Raw genomic sequence first — 22,312 nt, forward strand, 5'->3', positions numbered from 1 at the left:
TGCCACCTCCTCCAGGAGGCCTTCCCTGATCATCCAATCTAGCGCCCCCTCTCCCCGCCTCACCACCCTGTCTTAATGCTCTGCACTGCACTTACCAGAGCTCATGTTTTTCTCATTTATTTGTCTGTTCGCTAGTTGTCCTTGTCCCCATGCCCCCATCACTGAGTCCTCGAAGGCAGGCATCTGCTGTCTTGCCTGCTGTTGCATCCCAGCACCGGGATGGGGCTTGCACATCGTGGGTGCCCAGTTGATATCTGATGATGAGGGGACGCCAGGCTTTGGGGAGGCAGCGACAGGCCGGGCAGCTCCTGCCCTCAGAGAGCTTGCAGGCCAGCAGACAGAGCTGGACGGGACTGCCGGAAAGGATCTAATTCACCTTTCGTCCCCCTCAAAAGCTGCCTTTTTTTTTTTTTGAGAAAGTAGTAAGGATTTTATTGTCAATACAAGTAAGAAAAACAAGCACAACAGAAGGTACAAACAAATTAATTGTTCTGATCATCCTAGACTCCAGGATCTCTCTCTATGGGAAGGTCAGCTCCTTATATAGACAAGACAGTATCCAAAACATGAAACAGCAGGTATGCGAGGCAGGACTCAAGACAATGATTGACCATGTTACATTGGAAAGAAATAAAAAGGCAGTTTCCCTCTTTCCTCCCCTCAGTAAGGTATGTATGTGTATAAAAGTATGAGGCTTGGAAAGTGGATTTGGCTCAATGGATAGGGCACCTGCCTACCACATGAGAGGTTCAGGGTTCAAACCCAGGGCTCCTGACCCGTGTGGTGAGCTGGCCCACGCGCAGTGCTGATGTGCGCAAGGAGTGCCATGCCATGCAGGGGTGTCCCCGGCGTAGGGGAGCCCCACACGCAAGGAGTGTGCCCTGTAAGGAGAGCCGCCCAGCACGAAAGAAAGTGCAGCCTGCCCGGGAATGGCGCCACACACACGGAGAGCTGACACAACAAGATGACGCAGCAAAAAGAAACACAGATTCCCGGTGCCAGAAATGGTCACAGAAGAACACGCAGTGAATGGACACAGAGAGCAGACAATGGGCAGGGGTGGGGAAGGGGAGAGAAATAAAAAATAAATCTTTAAAAAATAAATAAAGTGCAAGAAAGGATCTGCAAGGGCTAGTGTTTGCTCTGTGACACATCAAAGGGAAACACCCTCCAATGGCACCCCCCCCTCCCAAAAGGCACTGCATGAAGCACTGGCTGCTGCTTTCAGCCCTTTTCCCCCTCACTCTCATGCTCACGGACCACCCTAAAAGGAGGCCTTGTTATTTTTTTCTATAGGTGAGGAAACGGGAGCTCAGTGAGGCTGGGCCACTTGCCCCCAGGTCAAGCACTAGAAAGAAGCATCTTTTACCCCCCCCTTCTCTTTCATACTTATAATCTCCCTCCTTTAGGCAGACATAAATCTCCTCTTCATAGATGAGGATCTGAGGGTCAGAGAAGTCAACAGATTACCCGTGGCCTGGTGGCCTCAGCAGCTGCCTGCAGCCTGGGAGGCCTCCCTGTGGCTTCTGAGCAGCCACCTCTCCTGGACCTCAGCAGGCAGGATTCCAGTCTGTTCCCCGAGGCACTCAGCAGGGTTTTCTCCCACTTCTCCTGGTCATCAGGGGTTCCCGAGTCTCAGACCTGGGGGCTGCGGGGGAGGGGTGCTGAAGTCCTCTGTTATATTCTCCCTGGTCTGCTGGCTAGCTCACCTCTTCCCAAAGCCTCAGGCCATCTCTGCTGGTGGCCTGACCTCAAAATCAAACCGCATCCACCCCCATGCCTGCTCCCCAATCCCAGACCTCCTCTTTACCCCCAGCTGGACACTCACCCACCATCATTGTTCTGTGAGAAGGACTGCTGCTACCAAGGTCAAATTCATGTCTTCCAAAGATTCCAGGAGCACCACTGAGCGAGCCCAGACTCCTCTGCGGTGCAGCCTCTCCGTGGAAGGGGAAGTCGAGCCTGGCTGCCGGCCTCGTCCACGTGGACCAGTGCTGGCTCCCGGGGATGCGGCTTCCCCTTCTGGGCATTGAGGCAGCTGCTCTGGAATTGGGAGACGTCAGGGAAACATTTCATGGAAAATGTATACCTGCGGCCAGGCCTTAAAGGAGGATGGGAGTGGGGGGAGAGGGGTGAGGCAGGCGGAGAACAGGCCGCAGGCGGGAAAGGGGTGGGGTGGGAGGGGGACTTGCACGCAGGGCCTGGAGGGGGGCCTGTGGGATTGAGCTTGGGCTCTACCCCGGGAGGTTCTGAGCAGGCCGGTGACATGCTGAATGCAGTGATTTGGGGCAATGACGCTGCCTTGGAAGGGCCCTTGGAAGGGCCGCGGGACCGCTGGTGCCAGGAGGCTGATGCACGGCCAGGGGAGGGGCTGAAACCGGGGCCCTGGGGAAGGGCCTTCCCAGCTGCACGCTGTGCTGCAGCCCAAGCAGCGGGTCCCCTGATGTGGCCACCCTGCCGAGGTGCTGAGTGGGGCCACCTGCTGCTCGCTTTCCCCATCTCCCTGATCCGCTTCTCCGGGGCAAGGCCCGGCCTCTGCCGAGGGTGCACGTGGCGGGTCCCTGGGGGGTGGGCAGGGGCAGGGCTGGGGCTGCGGGGAGAGCATTTCTCCTGCGCTCCCAGTGTCTCCCCTGAAATCTCCCTGCCCGGGGGTGGGTGGAAGTGGGGGAGGCCGGGCCCTGCCATCGGAACTCAGGGCAGGAGTGGGGTCCCCGGGGGGATGGAGGGATGGGGTCCAGGCTGCTCTCCTCTCCCCAGGAGATCCCGGCTGAGGTCGGGCTGGGCAGGCACGTCCTGCCTCCAGGGCCTGGCCCAGCCTCAAGGAAGAGGTCCGACCTGCTCTCACCCAAGCTCCCCGTCTCTCCCCAGGGTCTCCAGCCATTGTGGAAGGCTTTGGGGTGCTCCCACACACCAATGCCACCTCTCTTGGCAGGAGAGGGCCTCAGCGTGGCCGACCAGCGGGCCTGGTGGGCACTGGGACCCAGACTCTACGCCCAGATCCTGGCATCAGCCCACCTGAAGGGGCTCAGCCCCGGGGGCTTAGAGCCCTGGCCCGGGCTCCTGGTGGTCCCAGTTGCCAACCAGTTGACTGCTCTGCCCGACTCTGCACCAGTTCTGCCCAATCTGTGACCTTGGCCAAGGAGCTTGCCCTCTTTGGGCCTTAGGGAAGTGACGTGGTCCAAGGGCAGGGCTGGGCAGGCAAGCCTTTGGAGACCTTCCTGGGGGCTCTTAGCCAAGGGGGGCGGGGCAGGAGCGCTAAGCCCAAAAGAGGACCACGGAGCAAGGTCCCGGGCTGGCTGTGATCTGGAGACAGCGTGGAGGTCCCCCAGGAGCCACGCCGCAGCACCAGGCTGCGCACTGCTCGTGCAGCTGCGAGTCATCCAGTCATCCCAATACAGCAGAGTTCTGGCAGGAGGGAGGCCAGGCAGGGCACCCTGTGGGCTTGGAGTCCAGCACCCGATCCCAAGGCCAGCTCTCCCCCCACCCCATTCCATGCTTGCTCGAACCTCATCCTGCAGGCATTGCCCTCCCACATCCTACTGGGTTGAGAGTGGAACAGGCACCTTCCGGGGGCGCTGCAGGGGAGGAGATGGGACTTGACGTGGGAGAACTTGTGCCTACACCGTCATCTCTGCCGCAAACTCGGGGTGACCCTGAGAGAGTCACTCTGTGCCCTGGACTTCCTGTTTCTTCCTTTCCATCCTCACTGCAGGCACCTCGGGTCGGGCTGCAGCTGGGGACGTCACAGCCTGCCGCTTCCCAGGCGCCCTCCCCGCCTCCGCGCACGCTCCCCTCCCTGAGCACCGCTGGCTCCCCCTTGCTGCCTTACTCACGCTGTTCCTGCCTGGTTGGCTCTGGGTTCGGCCTCATCCCCCAGGAAGTCTCTCCCCTGACTCCCCCCCAGCCTGGCTCCCACTGCACTTCAGCGTGCGTCCTCCCCTCTCTCCATCTGCAAGGGTTCTTGACAAGGGGTCCATGAGCTTGAATTGAAATTCAAAAAATCATTATTCTTGTGGGGACCCATTGGCACGGGTGTGATCTATTTATTAAACAATAAACAGTATAGTGTGGACTTAGTAAGGGGTCCATGGTTTTCAACTCACTGGCAAAGGGGTTCATGGAACAAAAAAGGTTAAGAACCCCTGATCTAGTGTTTCTTCCTTGCTGAGCTCTGGTGCATCCAAGGCAGGGGCTGGGTCTCTTACACCTTCATGCCCCCAGCTCACACAGTGTTCGCTAAGTGAAAGAATGAATGAACACACAGGTGAGTGAAGGAATGACACCTCACAGGGTTGAACATCCATGTCTCTGCCCTTTTTTGTTTTGTTTCTCTCATTGTAGTGATCTGCAAATCTGATTGCCCCACTGGACTGTGACTTCCCTGCAGCTCAGGGACTAGCCTCTATGCTCCTGAACCCCCAGAGCAGGTGGCTCTGGCAGAGGTTTGGAGAGGCTGCAATAGCAAGAGTGTATCTTCCGGGAAGTGGATGTGGCTTAAACCATAGGGCCTCTGCCTACTTTATGGGAGGACCCGGTTCCATCCCTGGCGCCTCCTGGTGAAAAAGAAGAGAAAGGGTGCCTGTGTGGTGAGCTGGTGCCCGCGTGGTGAGCCCAGTGCCCACGTGGTGAGCCAAGTGCCTGCATGGCAAGCCAGTGCCTGTGGTGAGCTGCATACCCATGCAGTGAGCCAGTGCCCACGCAAGTGAGTCACGCAGCAAGATGATAACGCGTCAAGAGAGACAAAGGGGAGAAGCACAGCAGAGACCAGGAACTGAGGTGGTGCAACTGACAGGGAACCTCTCTCCACATCAGAGGTCCCAAAGATCAAATTCCAGTGAGGGGAGAAAGACGAGAAGACACAAAGAGAAATAGATACAGAAGATCACATAGCACATGGATACCAACAGCAAAAACGGCAGGGTTGGGGAGGGGGGAGAAAAAAAAGTATCTTTCTACTGCCTAGTGCTGGCAAAGTGGTGAAACTGGATAAAGTCTGGAAGCTTCTCTGGGTGCAGTGGGTTCTGCGTTGCCCAGGGATGGGAGGAGATTTCTGGGTTTCTGGCAGGCAGGGAATTATGCCTCTCCCTGTGTTGAACGTGCTGTACTCTGCTCTTCATTCTCCCAACCTAAGAGCTTTGGGCCAGAGGACACAGCTCGTGCCTTCCTTCTCTCCTCTCTCCATCCCAAGCCCTTCTTTCCATGGAAGGGTTTGTGGTTGGCATCTGCTCCCCAGCTGCCCGGCTCTCCAGCGCAGGCTGGGCAGCGGCCTCCCCTGAGCTCCTGAGAAGCGATGCTTCACTCCGTCGCAGTTTTCGGCCCGCTGAATTTACCATTTCAGTTCTTCCTGGGTCCTTTTCCCCCACTAGACCAAGTTCCCTCAAGGCAGGTTCCCCCATTCATTGTCTTCAGCGGATGGACATACAGCAGTGAGCAAGAGAGGAGGTCCCTGGGCTCACGGAGCTCACCTCCATCTCAGCCCACGGCTTGACACCGACTCAAAGGTTTGTGGACAAACAAATGGGCAAGGGGTTTGAGACCCTCTCCAGCTTCTGTAAAACGCGAGGGTGAGAGATGGTCCCACTTGGAGGGCTCAAAGCTGCCTGCCGTGCGCCTGCAGCCCGTCTCAGAGGCAGCTGTGGCAGGGGCCCGAGCAGGCTGCTCTGCTGGACCCATCCTGCCTCCCAACCCCAGCAGTAAAACCAGGGGTGGGGGAGACCACTGGACTCAGTGACCTCAGAGGACCCTCTCAGCTCTGCTCCTCTGGGACCTGCGAGGAGGCCCCATGGCCTCTGTAGTACCAGCCGGAGTCCAGGTAGGGACATGACCCTGCCAGAGGACCAGTGTCCCTCGACACTTCTGGGCACAGGCTGGGGGCTGGAGCAGAGAAAATGTTAAGAAACACACACTAGCCTGTGCTGAGTGACACCATGGAAAAGGCAGAGTGAGGGCCTGAAGTCAGAAAGCCGGGCCTTGCCAGACTCCCTCTGTGACCTCAGAGAAACCCCATTTGTAATCTGGGCACCCACCCCCTTGGCTGGTGGACCCGCCTTCACAAGCCAGTTCCAGTGTCACCATCCCTTATATCCACAGCTCTGTTGCTACCCTGCCCTCGGCAGACCGGGGTAGGGCAGGGAGCGGTTTGTGGTTTTTATCCAGTTTTGAATCTAACAAAAAGCCAGTTCGGTGAGGGCAGTAGCCCCTGGAATAAGACCACGGATTGTGTCCGGGGAAGTGCCGGGCAACCTGGAAGAGGCTTTACTGCTGTGAACCCACCGTCGGGAGCCGAGCCCAGGGCTGGCTGAAGTGCTCGCTCAGGGGCTGGCTGGCCACCTGTTCACGCTCAGTCATGGTCCCCCGTCCTCGGCACGTCCTGCTCCTTCTCGAGCATGGGCTCACCCCCCCCAAACCCCATTTCCTGGGCTCACATGCCAACGGCTCGTGTCTAGATCTGGCCAATGAGAGCCACTGACGGTACATCAGAGGACAGGCGGCTTCTTCTTGCTCTTGCTCCGGACGTCACTTCTGCTGGCACATGTCACTTCTTGAGAGTCAGTCCTGCCAGGCAGCCCCTCCAGTCGTGGCCCCCAGCTCCCGAACTGTGGGATCAGCCCTCTCCCCAGGGGAGGTAGCGGCTTCCTGCTGTTGCCCGCCTCTGGGTTGCCTACCCTTCCCATTTGCCCTTTCAGCACCCCCAGCCCCTTGACAACTCCTCCCACTAAATCCCTACTACTGCCCCGCCCCCCCCAGGGCCGGCTGTCCTGCCTGGGCCCTGGCTCATGTACCTCTTTTCGTCCCCATCACACCAAATGTGGCCTCTGCCTGAATCTCAGTGCTCTCTTTTTGCCCCAGACACCAAATGAATCAAACACCACAGGCAGATGGAGGTTGTTTCTTTATACAAAGGTAGTCAACACCACGGACCCACCGGCATGCTGCCGCCGTCCACACCGGCCGTCTCCCCGTTGCTGGGGCAGGGCAGGGAGTCAGGTGGGGGCTGGCTGCAGGGGAGAAACCTGACAATACACGACACAAGCCTGGGGACTGCCAAGCACACCAGCTGGGAGCTCCCGAAGGGCAGACACAGGCACATGGACACGACAGCACCGAGCACTGCACACGATGACAGGAAGAAAGGCAGAGCCGGAGACGGCCACTGGCGGCCATCGACAACCAGCGGGCTCCGGGCGGCAGCACAGCGGGTGTGCGGGGCTTGGGACCTGGAGCCAGAACCCCAGCTGTGCCACTCAAGAGCTACGGCCTTTATGTCACCACATCATGCTCTGCTTTCTTCATCTGTAAACAGGGGGTGATAAACTGTACCTCACAAAGTTGTCATAAGGATAATGAGATGAAAACAGGGTAATAGATATCAAAGGACTCAGCACAGAGCCTGGCACATCGAGGTGTTCGGTATATATATATTCTTGTCGGGAAAGTCTGAGCTCAGAGAAGACCTTCAGAGGCCGCGATGTGAGACAACTTCCCTGGGAATCCTCTCTCAAGGGATCGGGACCCTTGAGCACTCCTTGGTGCCGGCAGCCCCTGGAGATCCCAGGGCCCCGGAATACACTGAGCCAGGGCAGCTGAGGGGGGTGGGGGGCTGGCCCCCCAGGGAGGAGCCTGCAGAAGCCGAGGAGTTAGGGGCTGAACCAAAATGGTTCTGCACATAACACAGGCCAGAGGCAGGCTGGTACGGAGGCAGCGTGGGCATGTGCCCAGGAGCAGAGGTCGGCCAGGGGGCCACCTTCTGGCCATTGGTGTGCTGCATCTGGGTGACAGGGTGGCCTGGAGACAGGTGAGGATGGCAGCTCTGCGTGGGGTAGGAGCCGGGCACAGGATTCAGCCTGGAAGGGAGCGAGAGAGGACATGGTCATTTGGCTGGAAAGGCCAGGGCGTGCGTAGCACCAGCTGTCATTCCACATGGGAGAAGCTGGGGGTGGCTGTGCTGTGTCACAGGACCAGGTGCTCTTGACGTTTTCTGTGACTAGCTCTAAGAACCAAGGGGGAGAAAGGTTCATCTCAGAAACAGTGTCCAGAGAGGGAGGGGCCCACTCATGGTCATCCAGCAAGTCAGCAGTAACGGGGTGCTGGCCTGCAACCAAGGCCACTTGGCAGGGTAGCCTGCTCATGGCAGTTCATCAACCAGGAGAGAAGGGGACAGCAGGCCGTGCCTTTGTGGCCAGCTCAGCCATCTCTCCAAAGGGAATGGCTCCCCCTCTGAGGGAGGGAGGACGGTAAGGGAGTAGCACATGGCTTGGTTCCAGGCCTTGTCTGGCATGAGATTTTTTTTTGCCCGTGGCTTAGACAAACACTTAAAAGGGCAGTCTACCTCTGTGGCACTGACACAAAGCTGGGAAGTACAACAAATATTCAGGAACAAAGATTCACAGCTGAATTCCTGGCTGGCAGGCACCACCATGACAGATGTGATGAGCTGTCTGTGCTGGGGCTAAAAGCTGCCCCCCTCCATGTGGCTAGGACTAGGAATGGAGAGAGATTCTAAAGGCTTTGGTTCTCTGAGTTCTGAATACGGAGAGCCAATGGCATGGTACTGATGTCTGTGCAGACGGGGTGACAGGTATCTGTAGATGTGTCAATTAACACCTGACTCACAAATCAGCTGCTTAAACACAGGTACAGGCCACCTAAAGCACCATTTCAAACGGAATTTTAAAAAGCATGGACGAGGTTCTGGGTTCAATCCCCAGTATCTCCTTAAAACAACAACAACAACAACAAAAAGCAGAGAGGCTTTGGCTGACCAGAAGCTCAACAAAGTCTCCAGGGAGACAAAGCTGCCCAGGCGGCCATCCGTCTCTCAGCTGCCAAAATAAACACAGGTGCTGGATACTGCTTGTGACCCAATGTCAGGTCCTGTCGGAAACATGATGTTCTGTTCTGGTTCCTGCAACCAATGTTGGGCATGAGGCCACAGGAGGCATGTGTAAGGGCCCAGAAGGGCGGCCATCTCCGCCACCAAGATCTGCCCGCACTGGGGAGGCAGGATCATTCCTGCACCAGGTACCACCTTATGGGGAGGCCGATTTCAAGTCAGGGCAGAAGAACGTTCTGGCAGGGCTGCCAGGGAGAGGGAGCTCCCAGCCACGGGGGTGGGACATAAGTCCCACCAGCAGCTGTAGTGGAGGGACTCCTTCGCACGGCGGGAGCTGGCACCCCTCAGCCCCAACATTCTGTGAGAACAATTAAATGCCACACAGCCACACCTTGTTCTCAATTTAAACAGTCCCCTCCACATTTAGATCCCGGGATTGAGATGCCAGAAGCAAAATGCATGACATTTGTGTTTTGGTTTGTCTCAGTTCCCCTTCCTGCCTTCCAAAGTAAAATGGCCAGAGGGTCCTGCGCTGGTGAAGGCTGGGAGTGCCTGCCTCCTAGAGGCAATTGCAAGGAGCAGCTTCCAATTCAAACAAATTCCGGATCCTGGCCAGTGTGGAGGGAAAAAGCTGCTCAACAACTGGCAGAGGGCAGAAAAGGGCCACTGACAAAAGCATGCTGACCTCACAGGACGTTTGTTCTTCCGTAGGGACTGCGGAGGGAAAGAACAACTCCTAGGTGGGGAAGCCCCGGCCTGGACAAAACACAGTAAAGACCACAATGGGCAGGTGATGTGGAACAGGGGAGGGGGGCCAAGGACCTGGAAACAGGAGGCCTGGGCTAGACTGGGCTCTTCCACTGATTCTTTGTCACCTGGAGAGAGACACTGTCCTCTTTAAAATGAAGGCGTGAGGCTACACGAGCTCTAGCAGCTTGCCTAGCACTTTCTGTCCTTGAGTTAATGAGCCTGGACTGGAAGACAATAAACTTCACCTTATCTTCTGGGTGGCCAAGAGAAACTCTACCTCCTAAGTCCCGGGGGCTGCGCCACTTCCTAAGCAATTTAGTCAGCGGTGTGGACTGTTGCGCTTCTCAATAGTGCTACGTGCCAAAGCCCAATCCGACTGAAGCGGCACTTGTCAGCGGTGAGGAGCGGTTATTACGCTGGAGAGGCTCCCCCTTCCGACAGTGTGCCCAGGAGTCCTTCAAGATTACACTCAAGGTCCTCAAATGCCCTTCCCTGCCCATTCCTGCTTGGTCCCTACGTCATCGTGGCTGGGCAGAATCCAGAGTGTTCAGAAGACCTTTACGTGTAGATTATCAAAGACCCTGGGCCCAGAGCTGCACACACCCTACTTCTTCATTCCTCACAGCACTGGGCCAGCCACACCCTCTACAGGCCCTGGAATTGCTCTAAGAGCAAGACCAAGAGTTCTGTAACTTACTTGCGACTCTGGGCTGCCCTCCTCTCTGCTGAAGATCCTGAGATGTACTTGAACACCGATATCCTCCTCATCAGGCTGAAGGGGAACTTCTGATCGAGCTTCAGTGCCACCCGCTCTGAGAGGTCGATGGAATAGCAGTAAGTGAGGCCATCTGAGGTCACATATTAAGTCAAACTGGAGGCATCTAAAGAGAGGCAGGCTGAACCCTAACTGCAGAATTCAGGTTCCACACTTATTCTGTAGAAGCAGTAGTACTCATTCTACCAAAACACTGGCTGACTCAGGGGAAACCTAGAGTGCAAGTTTCTATCTACTTTACACCAGAGGAAAGGACATGGACGAGAAAAAGGCGAGGGCAGATGGGTGTCAGTCTTCACCTACCCCTATACCAACCTGTCCCTTCTCTTGAGCCCTTCCTACACAGAGGCACAGACCAGCACACACCATGTAAAAACCATGTTCCTTGCAGCCCATGCGGTGGAGTGGGGGCTGAAGCAGGAGACTGTCCCCATACCCTCCCTGGGTCTGACACCTTCTTGTACTTCTGTCCCAATTACAATGTACCCAGCTCCAGGGGAGTCAAGTGAGCTCACCTGGGCCTCTTTGGCAGTGCTTCCCCCACCCAGTCACCATCCCCAGCGACTTGATGGCATCTTGGTCACATGATGCCAGCTCACCACTGCCTAGGCAGCCACAAAGATTCTGCCTTTATCCATCCTTTCAGTAAATATTTAATGGGCATCTATTGTATGCCAGAGACTAAGGTATAAGTAACAAGCACCAAACAAGGAATAAGTAAGAGGTGATGAGTAAAAGTGGAGTGGAGTGGAAAGCCATGCTGGGGCCCTGGGCTCACCTGGGAGATCCAGGAAGGCTTTCGGAGGAAATGGTGTGCATCATGAGTAGCAATAACAAGATGAGGCTAGTGGGCAAGGGACAGTCATTCTCTGAGGTAGATTCTTACTGGAATGCCACTGGCATTTGAGTAATTCAGTGCTGGGCTGGACTGTCTCAGTAATTACAGGACGTTTAGCATCCATGATCACTGCGCTGTAGTAACCAGAGACACTCCAGCATATTTCTAAATGCCTTCTGAGGGGCAGGGCAGGGCAGTAAATTTCCAGATACTGATTCCAGGTTGAACACCAGTGCTAGGGAAGTCAAAAGTTGCCATGGCTGAGGACTCCAGAATGATCTCAAGAATCCATTTCTCTTCTGACTCATGAAGTAACTAATACCAGATAAGTCCTTCATCTGTAAACCAGGGCAAAATAGATGAAACAATTGTTTTCAGACTTCAGACAACAAACTACAGGTCTGTGATCCCTAAGAGAAGGAAAACAAATGAAGGAGCTCCCAAGATTATGTTGCCTTTTTGACTGAAGGCTCTTTCCAAACTGCAGCACAGGAAAGAAGACTCCAAGGAGAGTATAGCAAATCTTACTGAGATGGAGAGACAGAGACCAACACTGGGAGAAGATGAAGTGGTTGGGATTTACAGGATAAAGCAATGGAGAGTAGGGAGCTGCTCAAAAAAGGAGCTCAAGGGAAACGGACTTTGGCCCAGTGGTTAGGGCGTCTGTCTACCATATGGGAGGTCCGCGGTTCAAACCCCGGGCCTCCTCAACCCGTGTGGAGCTGGCCATGCGCAGTGCTGATGCGCGCAAGGAGTGCCCTGCCACGCAGGGGGGAGCCCCCACGCGCAAGGAGTGCGCCCGTGAGGAAAGCCGCCCAGCGTGAAAAAGAAAGAGCAGCCTGCCCAGGAATGGCGCCGCCCACACTTCCCGTGCCGCTGACGACAACAGAAGCGGACAAAGAAACAAGATGCAGCAAATAGACACCAAGAAAAGACAACCAGGGGAGGGGGGAAATTAAATAAATAAAATAAATCTTTAAAAAAAAAAAAAAAAAAAAAAAAAAAGGAGCTCCAGAAACCTACACAGGGGGTCCCTGAGTCTTTAGCTGAAAACTAAGGTGAATGGGCACAGGTTGAGACTCCTTAAGCCCAGGCAGAGAACAGTTACCAGAGACCCAACAAATACCAGGGAGCTGTGAGCTGAACAATGACTGGAGCTCACCCAGGGGAGCATGCTTGAGTTTCAGCCAGCCAGAGCAGAAAGACCTCAAATGAACACCAGAGCATTCAGAAGAGACCTCCACAAAGGCCAAGCTTTGAGTAAGGATAATCGAGTCACTGAATAAATCCTAGACCCCCCAAACAGAGCTTGAAAACAGACTTCAAAATTGGAAATTGAACCCCTACCTCACACCACATAAAAAAAATTAACTCAAAATGGAGCAAAGATCCATCTGTAATGGCTAAAACCATAAAAACTCTTACAAGAAAACATAGGGGAAACTCTTTAGGACCTTGTATTAGGCAATGGATTCTTAAGATAAGATGCATAATACATGAATAACAAAAGAAAAAAATAGGTAAATTGGACATCAAAATAAAAATTTGGACATATAATAACAGGAGTTTAAAATGCTGTTTAACCTAATGTAAGGGGGAAATGGAAAGGAGAAATGAGTTTATATGGCTATGAGTCTCTAAAAAAGAGTCTGGAGGTTGTCAGAAGGATTGCCGTTATGCACACCTGAGCAGAGTCTCAGAGACAGATAAAGTAGCTACAACCCCAGGTATTGGTTCTTTTGAGGGCTAAAGAGACCCACAGGTTCTATGGTCATGGCAGATGGGGTTCACTGCCATGTCAGCTGGCCCTTCTTTGGAGCTGGTGTTTCTGCGTGATGGAGCTGGACACAGATGGGATCTCTTTTCACAAGACTTTCATGCTACTTTACTGGAATTGTAGTTGGTGTTAGGGTTTAAGATATATCTAGGGGATTTGAATCTCTGGACTGACAATATGATAGCCAGGCCCTGAGCCTCAACAGACTTCAACTCCTACACTCTGATTTATTGGACTTACTCCACTCAGCTAACATGGAGTTGAAGAATGTCAACCACCACACCATGGAGTCTAGAGTGCCTACAACTGAAAGCAGGAGGATTGCATCCAGTATCCATGTGGAATCTAAGTCTCCTCTTGACATAGATGTACAATGGACACAACCAATCCAAGGTCCACAGAGAAAATGTGGCATTGGTGTGGGAAAAGTGGCCATGGTGGCTGCTGGGTGCGGGGAATGGGAGGAAGAGATGAGATGTGGAGGCGTTTTCGGGACTTGGAGTTGTCCTGGGTGGTGCTTCAGGGACAATTACCAGACACTGTAGATCCTCCCAGGGCCCACTGGATGGAACGTGGGAGAGTATGGGCTATGATGAGGACCACTGACCATGAGGTGCAGCAATGCCCAGAGATATACTTACCAAATGCAATGGATGTGTCATGATGATGGGAGTGTTGCTGTGGGGGGAGTGGGGGTGGGTGGGGGCAGTGGGGTTGAATGGGAACTCATATTTTTTGAATGTAATATTTTTTAAAAATGAATAAAAAAATTAAAAATAAATAAAAATAAAAATTTGGGAGTGGAGGAAGGATAGCGGGAATGAGCAGTGAGTGATTGCTAAGGGGTATGGAGTTTTTCTTTTTGGATTAATGACCTTGTTCTAAAATTTTTTGTGGTGATGAATGCACAACACTGTGATTATATTAAAAGCCACTGATTGTAATAAATAAACTAAAATTAAAAATTTTTGTGCATCAAAGGACACTATCAAGAGAGAAAAGACAACCTATAGAATAGGAGAAAATATCTGGAAATCATTATTTCTGATAAGGTTTTAATATCCAGAATATATAAAGAACTCCTACAACTCAACAACAAAAAGACAACCCAATTAAAAAGTGGGCAAAGGATTTGAATAGACATTTTCCAAAGAAGACATACAAATGACCAGTAAGCACATGAAAAGATGCTCACTGTCATTAGCTACTAGGGGTATGAAAATTAAACCCACAATGAGATACCACTTTATATCCACTGGATGGCTATTTAAAAACAAAAAATGAAAATAACAAGTGTTGGTGAGAATATGGAGAGATTATAGCCCTAGGAGATTGCTGGTAGTAACATATGAAGGTGCAGTTGCTGAAGTTTCCTCAGTTTGGCAGTTCCTTAAAAAGTTAAACACAGACTTACCGTATGGCCTGGCAATTCCACTCTGAGGTATATTCCCAAAAGAACTGAAAATAGGGACTCAAACAGGTACTTGTATACCAATATTCATAGTAGCATTATTCACAATTAGCCAAAAGGTGGAAGCCACCCAAGTGTCCACTGACAGATGAATGGATGAAAAAATATACATACAATGGAATATTACTCAGCCATAAAAATTAATGAAGTTCTGATAAGTGTTACAACATGGATAAACCCTGAAGATGTCATGTTGAGTGAAATAAGAGACACAAAAGAACAACATTGTATGATTCATTTTATATGAAATATCAAGAGATATGAGGATATCAGGGGTTGGGCAGAGGGGAGAATGGGAAGTTATTGCTTAATAAGTAGAGTTTCAGTTTGAGGTGATGAAAAAGTTTTGTAAATAGTAGTGATGTTTGCACAGCACTGTGAATGTAATTAATGCCACTATGAATTGCACACTGAAAATGGTTAAAGTTACTAATTGTACATTATATATATATATTTTACCACAATTTAAAAAAAGTCATGCCTGTGCCTCTATTAAGACAAATATTAATAGTGAATATAAAATTAAATTCCTCCCTTGGCATATAGCCTCATCTGTAAAATAAGAATAATAGCATCTCATAGAGTTGGTTGTGAGGAGCAGAGGAAATGTGATATATAAAGCACATGGCAAGCTCTATGTAAGGGCTTATTATTTGGGGAGAAAAATTGGGAAATAAAAAGTTTAAAGAAAGAAAGAAAAATGACTTGCAGTCACATACACAAGTTTCAAGCTGATGTGCAAGTAAATTAACAAAACTCAATGCTCTTGAAAGAAAACAACAAAATCAGCACTCAAGAACATAGCATTCATAGTATTCAGAATAAAATTTAAAACTACCAGACCTGGAAAGAAGCAAGAAAACAAGATTCATAACCAGGAAGAAAATTTGTCAATAGAAGCAGATGGAGAAATGACAGAGATGATGGTATTAGCAGAGAAGAATTTTAAAACAGCTATTATAAATACATTCAAGTACTTAGAGGAAATATACATAATGAAGGAACAGATAAGGGATTTCAATACAGAAATGAAAACTAAAAAAATAAGTAAACGAAACCTCTCACACTGAAATATACAACCGTGAAATGAAAAATACTGGACGGTTTAACAGATTAGACACCGTAAATGAAAAGATCACTGAACTTTCAGAGAAGGTAACAGAAACTATCCAAATTGAGGTGCAGAAAGAAAAAAAGCTTTAAAAAATGAACAGAGCTTCAGTGACCTGTGGAACAGCAAGCAGTTTAACATATGTATAACTGGAGTTAGGAGAGCCTAGGACAAGAAAAGATACCTGAAGAAATAATGATCATAAATTTTTAAGATATGATGAAAACCCTAAATTCACAGATCCAAGAAGAACAACGAACTCCAAGCATAAGCACAAAGAAAGCCATTCCAAAAGCACATCATGCTCAAATAGCTGAAAACCAACGATAAAGGAAAAAATCTTGAAAGAAGTCAGAGAAAAACAACACATTACATAGAAAGGTACAATGAGATTGGTTGCTGACACAATGTAAGCCAGAAGACAATGCAATTACACCTTCTGAAAGGGGAACCTAGGGAGATTAGAGAAGGCTAGAAGTCTATATTTAGTGAAATAAAGGCATTTTCAGACGAACAAAAACTGAAACAATTTGTCACCAACAGACATGCTATACAAGAAATGTTAAATGAAGTTCTTTAGGCTAAAGGAAAATTACATTGGCTAGAAACACGGATCTATATAGAGGAAGGAAGAGAACTGCAAGGGGCAAATTTGTGGGTAAATATCTGGTCATTTTAAAATTAAAACAAAAATCAACTGTTTAAACCAAAAGTAATAACACATTCTGAGTTTATAACCTAAATAGAAGTGAAATGTATAACAACAATAAAAAATATAGCAAGAAGGAAAATGGAAATGTACTGCTGTTAGATTCTTACATTATATGTGAAGTGGTATATTATTTGAATGCAGTTTGTGATAAGCTAAAAATGTATGCTGTAAACCCTAGAGCAACTATACACAAAAATATAATAAGGAGCTATACGTAATAAGGAAGCAGAGGAGATAAGATTAAACATTAAGAAATAATCAAAGTCAGGAAAAGAGGGAAAAAAGTAACAAAGAACATTTAGGACAGACGGAAACCAAAGAGAAAGTGGCAGACCTAAAGCCAACAATATCAGTAATTACACTACATATAAATGGGCTAAATACAGCATTTAAAAGGCAGAGATTGTCAGATGGGAGAAACAATAAATGCTACCTACAAAAAACACTAAATAGGGAAACGGACTTGGCCCAGTGGTTAGGGCGTCCGTCTACCACATGGGAGGTCCGCGGTTCAAACCCCAGGCCTCCTTGACCCGTGTGAAGCTGGCCCATGCGCAGTGCTGATGCGCGCAAGGAGTGCCTCGCCACGCAGGGTGTCCCCCGCGTAAGGGACCCCCACGCACAAGGAATGCACCCCATAAGGAGAGCCGCCCAGCGCGAAAGAAAGTGCAGCCTGCCCAGGAATGGCGCCGCCCACACTTCCCGTGCCGCTGACGACAACAGAAGCGGACAAAGAAACAAGATGCAGCAAATAGACACAGAGAACAGACAACCAGGGGAGGGGGGGAATTAAATAAATAAATAAATAAATCTTTAAAAAAAAAACAACACTAAATATAGACACAGATGTGTTAAAAATAAAAGAATGGAAAAAGATATGCCATATAAACACTAATTATAATAAATCTGGAATAATTATATTACCAGACAATAGAGATTTCAGGGTAGAGTATTACCAGAGATAGAGGATCAATTCATAATGATAAAAGGGTCAATTCATCAAAATGACACAACAATCTTGAAAGTGAATACACCTAATAACACTTTACATAGAAAGCTTCAAAATATATGAAGCAAAAACTGACAGAACTGAAAGGAAAACAGACAAATCTACAATTTTAGTTGAAAAGTTCAACACTTCTCTCTCAGTAATTGACAGAACAAACATAAGGATATAGAAGACTTGAACAACATCAACACCTTGACCTAACTGTCGTATGCTGGGCCAGAGAAACAATTTAATAGGACTGAAATCTTAAAAGAGTGTTCTCTCATCACAATAAATTAAATTATAAATCAGTAACAAAAAAAGAAATCTAGGGGGAGCGGATGCAGCTCAAGTGCTTGAGTGTCTGCTTCCCATGTATGAGGTCCTGGGTTCATTCCTGGGTACCTCCTAAAAACAAAAAGCAAGCAAACAAACAAACAAAAACAAACTCAACAAATGAGATATAACAGTTCCCAACATAAAAGGTCCTGGGTTCAATCCCTAGTCCCAGTACCTCAAAAAAATAAAAAAATAAAATCTGGAGAAAGTATCAAATATTTGGAAATTAAGAAACTTCTAAATAACCCTTGGATCAAAGAAGAGATTGCAAGGAAAATTAGAAAATATTTTTAACTGAGTTATAATGAAAATACAACATATCAAAATTTGTGGGATGCAGCTGAAGTAGTACTTACAGGGGAGTTAAGAGCTGCTTTAAGTATTTATTTCAGAAAATAAAGGTTTAAACCAAAGAAATTGGAGTGGGTGTAATTCTGTGGTTGAGTGCATTTGCAAGTATAAGGTCCTGGGTTCATTACCTGATACCTCAAAAAAAAAAAAAAGAAAAAAAGAAAAAAAAGAAAGAACCAATGAAATTAAAATTGAAAAATAGGGAGCAAATGTGGCTTAAGCAGTTGAGCCCCTGCTTCCCTCATGTGAGGTCACAGGTTTGGTTCCCAGTGCCTCCTAAAAACAAAAAAACAAACAAGCACACAAATGAAAAAACCAACACAAGGGAGCTGATGTGGCTCAGTAGTTGAGCACTGGCTTCTCATATACGAGGTCCCAGGTTCAATTCTCAGTTCTGGTGCCTCAAAAAAAAAGAAAAAATTGAAAAATAAAAGCTATGTCATCACCTGTATTTATATACAACCTACCCTTATTAGCTCACAGAATCACAAACTGGAAGAGATTTTCAGAATGCTTCTCATCCAAACGCCAACATTACCAATTCTGATGTTTAAAAAGTAATCTACTTTGTAATTTAGAAGTCTTTTCCCCCCAATTGCCAGAATATTTATACGAAGGCTATATAAGGCTGGGCCCAAGTTTGACCACCTATATGGTAAGAGCCTGTCATTTCTGCATTTTTTTTCTGAGAAATAAACGAAATCAAACAAAAACAAGAACAGCAACAATGAAACACAAAACAAACCTGTCCTTTCATGGAACAACATCTCTAGCTTATAGGCATCTCAGATTCTTTCAATGACAACTCAGTTTAAGTAGTCAAAAGTAGGTTTCAATTTCAGTTTACAAGGGAAAAAAATCAATCAGAAATATTTCACTAATTGGTAGTACTAAATTGGCATGGAGAGAGAGTTATGTGGCTAAGTCCCAGATGAGGAAATTTGGTCCAGAGAGGAGAGGTGACTTGCCCAACATTTTCAAAGCTGAAGCTAGAACCCAGTTCACCTACACCTGAGCCCAGGACTCTATCTCCTTGATACCCCACACCCTCCAAAAGCTGGTGCACCCTTTGGCATGCTATCATGCTACAGTTATCTTCTAGGAAGGATACACGTTATCCCAATTGCAAGTCCACAGACATTACTGAGGAAAGAGGTCTGGGGAATGAGCCAAGAGGCACCCAGCAGGAGCCACGGCACCAGCACTGAGGGCACGACCACGCCAAACACCAGCGCCCGTCTCATCCGGGAGCGGACAGAGCTGACCCCCAGCATGGCAAAAGCCACTGGGGTGAAACCTCTGGCATCCTCCACCTCCCCCAGCTTCGACAGTGTTGTCACGGTCTCAAACGACAGGAAGATGATAGCAGAGAAGACGGCGAAGATCAAGGTGAAGAAGCAATGGCGGACGGTGCCCACGCTTCTCTCAAAATTGCCAGCAAAGCGCCAGATGATGATAGCACCGCAGAGCAGGGAGACTGGATTCTCATAGACAAAGATGTAGGTCACCAGCCTGTAAACTGAAGAGGGAGCAGGGTTAGAGACCTGCCAGAGGGTTGCTCCAAGGAGGGAAAGCCAGGTTACAACCCACATAGGAAGGGGGCATAGCCCCTGTGGTAGAGCACGGAGAGCCAGTGGAAATCAGTCAGGACCCAAGAGAAGCAGAGGGAGGCAATGATGAAGGAATCAAGACTTAAAAATTAAAAAGCCAAGGCGTGAACATCTAATACCTGCTCTTTCCCCGACCTGGGGAGAGTCTTGCCAGTGACTGACTGGCTTCCGGGTGGGTAAAAAAGAACACTTTTTTAGCACGGGGTGGTTTTTAAATTTGTAATGTGCTTTATAATCCTTTTTTAGGTTTTAATACTGACGTACCTCACAGGGCAGTTTGAGGGTTAATTAATTGTAACAGCTTCAGGGTAGATTGAGTGGGTGAGTCACTTAACACTCTGTGTGCCAGTCTCCTCGGCTGTAATCCTGACCTCTCCTTCCATAGTGGCTGTTCAGAGGAAGAAAAAAGGGATGAAGAATTACTTTGTACCTCTAAGGATTACAAAACTACCATTAATGATATAGACATGGAAATCAGGCATCTTCCTTGAAAGTGCTTATCTGATCTTACAGGTAGATCGATGGTTTATGCACAATGAGAGGCAAATAACCCTACTTTTATTATTCTAAAAGCTGTTATTTCTTCCTTTTACATCTCTGCAGGCCAAAACACTAAACCGAAGGAAATAGATTGGTACACTGGCAGTGATATGGGGCTTGGGAGGCTACAGACTAAATTTGGAGTGGCGTCTAGGCTCCACTGTACCCCGGCTGCCTGAGCTCAGTCAAGTCACAGACCCTTTAGGCTTCAGAGCCCTCACTGTAAAGTAACAGGGTTAGACTTGAGGTCCTCAAAGCCCCTTGTGGATGTCATACTCACATGCCCATGAAACCCACACCAAGGGAAACTGTGAGCCAAAGCAAAAAAGGGTGTTCTGTTTAGGATGGAGTTTTGCATTCATCTACAAGTAGGTGCTATGTGTTTCTAGGGTGAGGGAGCAGGGAGGCAGGCTGTGGGCCATATGCCTCGGTCAGGTGTTCTGTTATTTGAAGAGTACTTCATTATGTGCTGAGTACTTCCACACCTGAAATCCCAAATTTAAATGTGAAAATATTCCAGAAGCAATTCTCTATGACTTGGGTAGGACTTAGGATACCCTAAGACTCCAGTTCCAAAACATCACACAATTAAAAGAAAAATGTGGGTCCCTCTCTGGGCCATATGACTTGAAATCTCTGTCAGTCTCTGAACTGAGTCTCGGTCCCCTCATTTAAATAATGGCCAATAATAAAGTTTCTGGCCTGGGATTGTTGAGGAGTAAATGAGATTAACGCAGGTGAGAATGCTTTGCAAAATGGAAAGAACTATACAACTCTCCATTTTTCTCCCTGCAAAACAATGGAGATGAGAGACCAGGAATGTCTTTTAGGAACAGATGATCCAAGTTTATATTTAAATTTTCTTTATACTTAAATTTTGGTCTGCAAAATTTCTCTCCCCTAAGAGAAAACACGGAAGGCTGGAGACGCGCCCCTCCCCCCACCCCCCTGAGCTGGGGATTGGAGACAAAATAAGGTAAAAAATCAAGAAGCAGAAGCAATCCCGAGCCCCAAGGGGACAGGAAGCTTATAGGGATAGCAACACACAAGTTCAAGTGTCTTGATGAGGGGTGGGAGAAAAATGACATTTTTTTGCGTGGGGGTAGGCCTAAGGCAGAATTAGGTGCGTATGTGAAAAGGAAAAATGCTCATCCTCGGAGATTGAGCGTAGATGAATGAGACCGGTTTGTTAGAGGCTGGAGATAGGACCTCGATCAGGCGGGTCGTGGCAGGGAAGGGGACAAATTGAAGGGTTGGGTGGGATTACAGTGATGAGGCTGGGGGCTCCGAAAAGACAAAGATGTGCATGGCGGGGACCAAGAGACTGGTCCTCGGGGAGGGGAGCATGGCGATGCGGCCGGAGACAGAGGGAGGCTGGAGGTGAGGACTGACGGGGCGAGACCCGCGAGGCCGCAGCCCACCGACGGGCGAAGTCGGAGGAGAGGGACCTGGCCGCCCCGCCCCTGCTCACCTTGCCAGTTGCGCAGGGCCTCGGACCGCAGCGAGAGGCCCGAGGGCGCCAGCGGCGGCTGCAGCAGGAACAGGCGGGGCCCGGACACCAGCAGCGAGAGCAGCGCGGTGAAGAAGGTGGCGGATGGTACCTCGGGGCACAAGCACCAGCTCCGATACCCGGGCCCCGAGGCCGCCGCGGCTGCCATGGTCCCAGCGCCTCGCCTGCGCACCGTCTTGTCTTCGGCTCCTTCCGCCAGCCTGCGGCTGTCTCCCCTGGCAACAGCGGAGGAGACGGCCGGAAGCTCCGCCTCCCTAGACCCCGCCCCGTCCAGAGCTGCCCAATCCGGTCGCGCCGACTAGCTTTCGCGCTCCCCGGTGCGCGAGGAGCGGGACTGTCGGCCTCCTGGCTGCTGGCGGCTGCATCTGTGGATCCGGGTTCGAGTCCTAGGTCGGGACAATGTTAGGGGCTCGAGGCTTCCAGCCTGGAGTTTTGAGTTCATCATCCCCCGCTCTAGATACCTAATGATTATTGCGTCTTACGGTCTACAGAGCGCTTTCACACACTCCCCACCCCATCTGTGCTCATCCCATTTTGCCAGTGAGGAAACTGAGGGAGCTCTTTGGGTAATTAACGGCAAAGACAGAATTAGAACCCAGGTGTTCCCGTTATTGGCTGGAACTGGCCAAGAATTCAGCCCGGGCAGCCTTTGGTGGCTGGATCGGAGAGGAAGGGGCAGAAGAGTCTGGAGGGATTCTGCTGCAGGG

The 22,312-nt window shown here is 49.7% G+C and overlaps 1 protein-coding gene and 1 long non-coding RNA gene across 2 annotated transcripts; both read right to left on the minus strand.

Annotated features, from left to right (window-relative positions):
- Positions 1-400: 400 nt before the first annotated feature.
- Positions 401-6,570, minus strand: LOC139437406 (uncharacterized). Its single transcript, XR_011647181.1, has 2 exons — positions 1,829-6,570; positions 401-1,648 (listed from the first exon to the last, which is right to left on the minus strand). It is a non-coding gene; the product is annotated as an uncharacterized lncRNA (long non-coding RNA).
- A 309-nt stretch (positions 6,571-6,879) lies between these two features.
- RHBDD2 (rhomboid domain containing 2) lies at positions 6,880-21,845 on the minus strand. The gene is made up of 4 exons (XM_058285918.2): positions 21,567-21,845; positions 19,057-19,464; positions 10,281-10,431; positions 6,880-7,844 (listed from the first exon to the last, which is right to left on the minus strand). Exons 1-4 carry the CDS (start codon positions 21,751-21,753, stop codon positions 7,499-7,501), a joined length of 1,092 nt encoding a protein of 363 aa, XP_058141901.1. The 5' UTR covers positions 21,754-21,845; the 3' UTR covers positions 6,880-7,498.
- Between the last annotated feature and the right edge of the window lie 467 nt (positions 21,846-22,312).

This window comes from Dasypus novemcinctus, chromosome 23 (genome assembly GCF_030445035.2).
Source record: "Dasypus novemcinctus isolate mDasNov1 chromosome 23, mDasNov1.1.hap2, whole genome shotgun sequence".
NCBI classification, from domain to species: domain Eukaryota; kingdom Metazoa; phylum Chordata; class Mammalia; order Cingulata; family Dasypodidae; genus Dasypus; species Dasypus novemcinctus.